The following is a 9,723-nucleotide window of genomic DNA, read 5'->3' on the forward strand; positions in this document are numbered from 1 at the left end:
AAATTTTATTATATATCATTATTTAAAGTTCCACATTTTTATATATTTTTCATGTAAATTCAATATGTTTTATATTTTATTCTATAATATATTTCCTCTAAATTCACTCATTACATATTTTTAGATTTGTAAATATTTTTATAATGCTATTATATAATAATATTATATGCCGTATATATTTCATATTAAATTATTTTCATTATCCATACATACATAATCTATTGTGAATTTCACATTATTATAAAGATATTTTATTTCTTTCAAATATTTTAACATCTTAAATCTATTTTAACTTATGTCAATATTGTTAATTTATTCAAATTTATTTTAATTTTTAATTTATATACATTATATTTATTTCTTAAATTATGTTTAAATTTGTATATTTCATTAGTGTTATTTTTGCTTGATTTTAATTAGTTTCCTTTTATTAGCTAATGTCGATATTTACATAATGTATGAAATTATTATTGTTACGCTTGTTTGTATTCGTTCATTAATTGCTTATTGTTCATTGGTGTGTTTTTTAATTTACGAATCACCAATTCGCGATATACATTATTATTCAATCGTTTTTTTATCCATTCAAAAGATTACAAATGCCAAAGTTATTTCATACAAAAGTTTTCAAATTAACGCAATACTCGAAATTTAGAATCCTCGAGAAAATTGAGCCCTAACGTATTAAATTCCAACTCTCTTCGTCGAATCTAAATAATCGAGAATGGTCTTTAATTAAAACGCATAAATAAAAATCTCATTCTCGGGAATTCGATACGTTATGTCCTAACGCATTGAATATGACGTATAGTTTTCTTGAGGAGAGGATCTTTTTTTAAAAATCAATAAAGGCAATATTCGATATTTAGGAATTTTGTGAAATCGAACCCTAAAAGTTTTGATTTTCTCATTTGACCCGAATAATCAAATATCCTTCTCAAATGCATGGGTTTTAAAAGTTGAATGAACCGTATTTTAAAATCTTTCCAATATTTTGACATTAAGACATTAAACAATCAATTCGGTACCAATTTTGAGCATCACGAGGATGCTAACCCTTCCCCATGCATAATCCACACCTGTTTTCTCAAAATTCGCAAACCTAAAATTATTTTCAATGTGATCCAATCACACCTTAATAAAATATTGGTGGCAACTCCATTTTATTTTCAAAGTCAAACCCCATTTTTCTATTCCAAATTTAAAATTGGTGTCATAATTAATTGTTAATGTGATACACATAACAATCCACGAGTAACATAAGTAAAATTAACAAATAATTTTTCCCTGCATTTTTAAGTGATTTAACAAGTTCAAGAGTCAAAATTCTTTATAAAAATATACATTTTCCTTGACGTAACATATTCTGTTTAGTGGTAAACTCAATAACTAAATTAATGTTAATAGTGATACCTTTTCATTATCTATCAAAATTTCATTTTTGTAAATATAAATGCTCAACAACCTGTTTTCTGCTTATTTTCTCCAGCAATTAAGTTTTAATTAAGAGACCGACATTTAAATAGATCATTATCTTTTGTTTGATTATTAGATACATGTATGCTTTTTCCAATACGAATATATTTAATTCACTAATTTTTTCCGTGTATTTAGTAGGTCTCCAAAATAGGAGTACGTTTAAAACTTTCCTAAACAAGATTGTGATCGTTTTCTATTGATCAAAATTTTAAATATGAAACGCAAAATTCTTTTTTCATTTGTCATGCAGAGCCATGATTTTATCATCAGACACACTCACCGGAAAGTTGCACTCCTATTCCCTGATGCAGGAAAAGCTTGTCGTCGTCTAGCCTGAGGGAACAGCTTCGTCCCATCATCTATTTGCAGCAGCCCGACTGCAGAACTTCTCTTCTTACGGGCAGAGTTTACTTGACTTCCTGGTTTTTCCTCTGTGTCTACTCCAAATTTAACCTGTTTCCTGGCTGCCTCATAATCAAATGGCTTTATTTGCAAAGAACCACTCTGTTCTTTTGATTCCTTGACTTTAAAAGACTGGGTGGATTGTTGGAAGCTTGTAGATAAATCAGTTAGGGACATAGTCTCCTCATTGTCACCTTCATTTGTTTCCGAGGTGTAACAAACGGGACTATCACCGACAGAAGCATCACTGGGTTTTGGGCCACCACCACCATCATTTGATTCATCTTTACTTGAATTTTCTTCCAACATTATTATATCTTCAGATGTCAACTCGGTAGCTACCACAGGAGGAGGTTCTTCAGGTTGTGAAATTTGTGATACTTTAGTTGCCTCCTCCGTCACCAGTTTTGACTGCTCCTCTATACCCAAAAATGAGTGGAACGGTAGATTCACCGAAGATCTGATCTGCTCCAACTTGTTCTCTTCCTTCTAGATAACAGTAAACAAGTTAGCAAAGAATTGCTATTCATAAAGACTGATTGAACAAATCAAAACCTATAAATAAATTCAAAGATACAGGAATGAAACTGTTAAAACTATGTGCATGGACTGCATCTGAGAGTCTTGGTAAGTTTCACTCACAAAGAACCATACCAAAGCCAGAAAGAGGGAGATCGACTTTTCTAAAAACATTGCAGTGGATAAAGAATTGTAGCTAAATAACTTGGCTCACCTTTTTACCTATATCAGATTTTTTCTTCGTGGCAGAATTCCCCAGAAATGCCCCAAAGCCACAGTTAGGTCTCTTCAGAATCTGAACAGTTGCTCCACCAGCCTATACCAGGAATATATATTTCAGCCAGCAGCTACATATCAGAAGATAGATCACCATACATCTATGAAGGATTAACTTACAACCTTTGTCGAAGGTGGACTCAGCCCTGAATCGGTAAAACCTTCTCTCGTAGACATTGAGATACTGTTCACAACTGGCTCCATATGGCATCTTTTTTGTTTTTTGTCCGTGTCAGGTCCAGGAATACTGCTTCCAGTCTTCACTAATTCTTTACATGGAGGAGAAGCAAGCTTTGCAGTTTTCCCATCAAGTCCCCTCATGCCACCATCTATGATTTCTGTTCTATCATTTCCAATTTTCAAGTCTGGACAAGTCTCAGGAGGTACAAGTACAGCTCCGTCATTAACTGCTACACATTCTTCCGATGCCTGTTCATTGGAACAAACAGAAGCAACACAAAGAAAAATGTAAAATCAACACTTTTTCAACCCATTCTAGCAACTAAATAGATTTCTAAAGCCTATTCAATAAGATTTAACAAATTGCATATATTTGAACCAGTTATCTGGAATATTATTCACTTTTGTAACTTCAATTGATAACTGATGATGAACATTATGAATTTGACTTGGATTTTGTTATTTATGTCACATGGCCAGCATTCTACAACTCAGAATGCTATCTTTTATTTCTAGATAAGATGGCAACCAATTTGAGGACTGAAAGAAAAATGAGATAACAAAAGAAATTTAACCGATTAACAACATATATTAATAGTATGTCAACATTAGGATCATCAAATCAGCGTAATAACTCTTACGTGTAGCACACGCCCCATTTTAAGTTGTTGAGCAGCAGCTTCAAATGAGACAGCATTCTGCATAGAACGCTTGATGATGCTAACAACTGCACCAAGATTTCGCTCCACATATGGGAGTCTAGATTTCAACAGTCGACGCAACTTGCCAGCAGTTACAGGCATCTGCTTGGCTTTTCACGGTAAGAAAAAATATGAACAAGTAAAAAAAAACCAATAAGTAGAGTATAAAAAAGGATATACAGTGGAAACTGATAAAAACTTGAAGTGCTCATACCAATTTCAATAAGTATTTTGTTAGGCAATACATAGCCAGTACTTTCATCCTCTGAACGTGCAATATGGTCTCGCCATTCATAAAGCCCCTGTAAGCCATTTAAGTGAGTTATATAAGCCAAAGAAATGGATACCATCCATCTACTTTTGCTAGACAGGCTTCGTCACATCAATTACATATATCAAAATTGAAATTCACCATATCTTGTGGTTTACAAACAAATCAATATGTTATTTTAAATGTAAACAAAACGGCCATGAAAAATGTAAACAACATGATCTTACAGAGACAATTGATAGCTGCTCAGCATTCAAACCAGCAGCCTGCAACCTATATCAAATGGCAAAGAATAAAGGCCATAATTTAGTTTGGATTAACATGGGATATTTAAACGTGCACACAATCATGCACCGTGTAGTCTAAGCATTTAACAAACCCGTATATGTGGAGATATGAATTCTCTGTCAGCAGCTCTTTCTCGTATAGTTGCATGCATACATCAGAACTTCTCTTGTAGACCTGCTAGCCAGAAAACCTTTGCAGTCAAAAATAAATACTGCAAAGCATCAAAGCTCACAAATTCATATATCCTAGTAAATTTATTTGAAAAAGGGAGAACAACAAGAAGTCAATTTAGGGGAAAAAAAAGAATCAACGAAAGAACGCTTATGCATTTAACATTTTGAATACATAGCCTCAGCTGAAATTACACATTGAAGCTCGAACAAAATAAATGTCAAATGCCAGAGGAATAGATAAAGAAGCCCAACTCTTCCACGATTGAAACTATGATTAAAGATTACTGAAATCCCATAGCTTCTTTTCTCCGAGAAAGTCAGGACTATGATACAACAAGCGATGGTGAATATAGAAAATTATGTGAATTATGATTCATTGCGTCATACCTCTACCAACGGAGCATCAAAATGTTCAGGTTCCATAGGCATGGATAGCAATTTGATTCTCATTAAATCATAAATGAACAGTAAAAAGTGTGTGTCTTCTCTAGCATATCTGTCGTAGAAAAATATAATAGAAGGAAAATAATTAGTTGACATAAAACAATGAAAGTTTCCTCTTCAATATCTGCAATCACAGAACCTTGAAACTTTCTTCAAGCAGTGCAATCATAAACAAAAAGCAAAGTGTTTTACTTCATATTGATGAAAAACTCGAAACTAACTACAATTTACATCTTATATGATTGTTTAGTTTTTCTTGTAAAAACAAGTACAATGTAAGTAATACTATCTTGCAGATTAGATGGTTAAATTTTTCCTGTAAAATGATCAATTGAGTAAAACAGAGAAGAGAAAAGATGCAGGTTCCAAAAGCAATGTTACCTGACCATTTCAGCAGGAAGAGGACGCAATCTCCAATCTGCATTTTGATATCTGCAATGAGGAAGATAGAACAGATGAAGATCAATTTATAATGAAGAAGAAGAAGAAGAAGAAGAAGATCAAACAAATTTAAACGAAAACCTACTCTTTGTTAGCAGTAACTCCACAAAAGTGTTGCAGAAGATGTTCCAAACTATTTCTTTCCATTTTCAAGACCCTCGAGGCCTGAGTACCATGCAAAAGCATAAGTCAACAAAATGGTAGGTGTCCAACACAATTTTAACTTCAATTCAAACAATCATTTCATTCATATCTAATTGCACTCAAAACTATGCCTAAGCATTTCTATTGAGAAAATGGCACTTAAAGTACAGTAATTAGGCTCTTTGAATCTGCGGTAAGCAGTAATATTCCCAAGCCTATAATATATTTAACATCTTCAATGAGTTCCAATGAGATTAGCATTTTAATAATCATCCAAAATTTGTGTTAAGTTAGTTCAATCATCTGAAACACAATTACAGAGTTGTCATGTATAGTCTTGAGACACCAATGTCCTCTCCCCTAATTTATCGTTACGTGCTAATTAACCCTAATAAATAATTTGATAGAAGAAAATAACTTCAATTCTTAAAACATACCAGCAAAACCAAGAGTTTACAGTAAATTATCATATTAATCAAGTTCAGAGAAGTAACAGGTTGGCAGTATAAACCTGTCCGGTGTCAAAGAGGTTGCATATATATATGCCAAAGTCCCGCTGAAGCCACACAATATCCCGGTCTGCCCCATGCATAACCTATGTAAACTAAGGATATTAAAAAGTGCAGAAGGACCAAAATGGGAAAAAATTGCAGCCATTAAAGAGGCCAACCTTTTTCTTGGTGGGATCCTTGAATAATTCCCTAAGATACGGGCCAATATGAATTCGTAGCTTCAAAGTATCGACAACAAAATTCTCATTTCTGGTAGAAATTTGTATCAAACAAGTCAATCCTTGAAATGATCTATATTGGTTATGCTCCAAATCAACCTGAGAATAATTACAATTTTAAACTACATGCAAAGTGGTAACATGTTACAAGAATTATTTTTTAAAAAATAGAACACCTATGTTTGACGCATACAAGGTCACGTCAAACTGGTAGCCCCAATACCCGAGATACATATACCGTTCTTCAGACCAGGTAAACACTTCATTCTATGTCTTACCAACTGTTAAAGGAGAGTAAGAATGATCACATAAATGATATTAGTTCTCAGATTTTTACCGCAAATTCATTTACACTGCGTAATTTGGCTGCCAACTCCTTCAAATCTTTTACCTCCTCCACCAGCTTGAATGGGGTAGACTCAATTGAGGGTGGTTTTACAGGCTCAATATCTGCTATATCTTTATCCACAAAATCCATAACAGACAGCTTCTCCTGTAAAGTGCAAAACAGAAGGGGGTTTTTTAATTATAATATTGGCAGGCACCACAAATTTACCAGAGATAACCCAGCTAATTACATAGAAGCTATTGTTGAACACAATTGGATGTGTGTGAGATACTGAGTTAGAAAAAGGAATTAAAGTGAAATTTTATTATCAAATCTGTATCTAAAACTGTTAAGGTGGCTCTTAAGAACATGATAACATTCTTAAAAACAATTGCGGTCTTCTGTCTTCTAGTTACCAGTAATTACACCACCATTGGCATCAATAAAGAAAATAAGAAAGATAACCTTGAAAAAGCTTTCCTATAAACCATTGAAAGGTTCTTTAACTTCAGAAAACTTTAAAAGGTCGCCCTATTCATATATACACTGTCTCCATAGGAATCATTTCTGAGCAAAGCATTCAAACAACTTACTGATCCCATAAAAGGAGCTTCAAAAATTGATAAATTAAACAAGAAAAGAAGAAGAAAAAAAACTCACCAGTGGATGAACAAAGCGTTGCCCATCCTCACTCCTTTGCAACCAAACATGTTCGAAAGGCTTATTCGAATTATTCACAAGTATATTATACTCTTCCTGCGGCTTCCGTATTGTTGGTATATGAAAAGGAACCTTCGCTTTCCCCGACGTCCCTGCAGCCAACGCCCATTTCTTCACCTTCACTCCAGAATAACTCGGAGACGCACCTTCCTTCCCACTCACTGACTCAGCAACCGAGTCACCCATTAACCCACCATCCCCTTTCTTCTTTTTCTTCCCGTAAACCAATTGAAACCCATTAATTTCCGGATCCGACCCGATAAACCTCCCCGTTTCCTCTTCTTTCTTTCGGATATTTTGAAATTCATCCACGGAAACGTCAAATCGTTCCAAGATTTCGTCGTTGATATCAACAAGCCAATCATAAGCTTCATCATCGGCTATACTCCCAATTCTGTCAGGAAAATTGATCGCTTTATTGGCGCACCATGTTTTAGCCGATGAGCCGATGGATTCAAGCAAAGAATCCGATATCTTGGCAATTTGATCAATGGGGAGCTTGAAACCGTCGAAATTCTTAAAGAAATGAAAGTCTTGATTGGAAGGGAGGGTTCGAGATGAGGAAGACAGTGAGGAAAGAGAAGAAGAGAAAGTACCCGAAGCTAGGGTTTGAAGAGATTGGGCATCTTTTGAAGGTTCAGACAGGGATTCCATTGCAATTGGATAGTTGTTGATGTTCATGGTTTTTAGGGTTTTCGATGAAGAAAGATTAGGGTTTTAGTGATTTTTTCACTTCCTTTGATTCGGGGAAATAATAGGGAAAAAACAGTTTATCAGAGAGAGAAACTGTGCAAAAACAAAAACGAAATAAAATTTACTAAAAACTGTCTTTTTGTGAGAACTAGAATTTGACACATAATGACTTTTTTTTAATTTTTTTTAAGAAATAATGCCTAAAGAGTAACAAATATTGGTATTTGTTAAATAATGTATTAACAAATATTTATATTTTAAAGAAATTATTTAAATTTTAACATAATGTATTATTATTTGTTTGTTTGTTTTTCCTTAAGAACAAGTATGGCTATTTGTTTGTTTGATAAAGAAATATTACTATTTTTTATAAAGTAGTATTACTGTTTTTATAAAATATATATATAACTATTTTTTAATTAAAATTTTTAGAAAAGAGGATAACACAATTTAAACTTGTGCCAAATAAATATCTGACAAAATTTTAAACATCATTTTATTCAAATCAAAACCCAATTAAAATGTTAAATAATGTAGATTACCAAGTTAAAAAGAATAAAAATCCTCTACTCTTTTATTGTATCCTCCTTATGCCTTAGCTATCATATTTTAACATAGGTTTTTTACTAATAACTTCCTTTAAAAATAGTTTTAAATTTAAAATATTTATCATTTTCTTAAACAAATTGTTTTAATACGTTTTTAAGTTTTTAAATTATTTTAACACATTTTATTTGTTTATTTTATATAATATATTATGTTAGTATTTTTTAAAGAAAAATAACATTTATTGAGGTGATTACCGATTACATATTATTAATTAGGGTTAAATATGCTTAAGTTGTTGTATTTTTATAAATATAGAATTTAGTATCTATATTTTTAGATTTTAAAATTCAAGTTCAATTGTTAATGTCACCTTAAATTTATTTTGTTAATCTCGCTAGTGTGACATTTTAAAATTTAAAAAAATACCTATTTAGTAGTCATATAAAAAAATAACATTTTAATGAACTTGAATTTAAGAAAAGAAACTTTAACGGTGTTAATATTAGACTTGTATTATTAAATTTAAAAAGTAGAGGGTTAATTTTTTGAAATAAAAGTAGGAATTAAATTCTAAATATAATAATATAAAGGGATTTTTATCAAAATAATATAAAAATTTAATTACAAAATGAGATAAGTTGTAAATTAATTATGAAAATGAAGTATTTTGTATAGTAAAATTAAATGTCGCCAATAAATCAAACGACATCAGCTTAAAAAATAATAGTTTAATATAAATAAATAAAATAATAACAATTTAAAAAATATATTTTAATGTAAGGAGGGTGAAGCCAAATTGTGCGGCACCCCTTTTTCTGCTCCCCACTTTTAGATTTTATTTTTTTAATTTTAAATTTGGAGTGATTGTGGTATAATTTTGAGTTTCATACATTTATTTTATAGAAATTAGAAGTTAATCTTTTATTATCATTTATCATAATTTAATTTTTTTTGTATGTTTTCAATTTAAAAGTTAGTCAAATTATTTAATACTAGTAAACTCGATCTTCAAATTACTTACTTCAAAATCAAACGTTTATCAAATTTATATGCAAAGAATTAATAAAATTATCAATTCAATAATTTATATGTGGCAAATTAGAAATTTTGATAATTTTATGTTTTATGTTTTCTCATATTTTAATTATTTTTTCTGTATCATATATGTTTTCTATAATCATATAATGTCTAGTATTGCTAAGTTTGTTTTAAAGATCTAATTATGATTTTTTTATCTCTTTACTTCATAAAAAACTGAGAAATTAATTTATTTACTTTAATTTGTTAAAATTTAATCCTCGTACGTTATTAAAACTAATCCAATTGTTGATAAAAACATATAAGCTTGAACCATTGTTTTTTTTTTCTAATTTGCCACATATAAA

General features: G+C 31.2%; 1 protein-coding gene across 3 annotated transcripts; it reads right to left on the reverse strand.

Moving 5' to 3' along the window:
• Positions 1-1,583: 1,583 nt before the first annotated feature.
• LOC105783258 (protein RRP6-like 2) lies at positions 1,584-7,895 on the reverse strand. 3 transcript variants are annotated; one of them, XM_012608605.2, is made up of 14 exons: positions 7,037-7,894; positions 6,386-6,541; positions 5,989-6,147; positions 5,830-5,913; positions 5,260-5,339; positions 5,115-5,165; positions 4,677-4,785; positions 4,208-4,290; positions 4,056-4,101; positions 3,772-3,859; positions 3,498-3,667; positions 2,800-3,105; positions 2,615-2,716; positions 1,584-2,367 (listed from the first exon to the last, which is right to left on the reverse strand). In XM_012608605.2, the coding sequence occupies exons 1-14, from the start codon at positions 7,775-7,777 to the stop codon at positions 1,756-1,758; spliced, it is 2,787 nt and encodes a 928-aa protein (XP_012464059.1). In that variant the 5' UTR covers positions 7,778-7,894; the 3' UTR covers positions 1,584-1,755. The 3 variants fall into 3 exon arrangements, with proteins under 3 accessions (XP_012464059.1, XP_012464058.1, XP_052482543.1); XM_012608604.2 differs by having other exon boundaries at positions 1,584-2,370; positions 7,037-7,893; XM_052626583.1 differs by having other exon boundaries at positions 2,131-2,370; positions 2,623-2,716; positions 7,037-7,895.
• Between the last annotated feature and the right edge of the window lie 1,828 nt (positions 7,896-9,723).

This window comes from Gossypium raimondii, chromosome 13, assembly GCF_025698545.1.
Source record: "Gossypium raimondii isolate GPD5lz chromosome 13, ASM2569854v1, whole genome shotgun sequence".
Classification (NCBI taxonomy): domain Eukaryota; kingdom Viridiplantae; phylum Streptophyta; class Magnoliopsida; order Malvales; family Malvaceae; genus Gossypium; species Gossypium raimondii.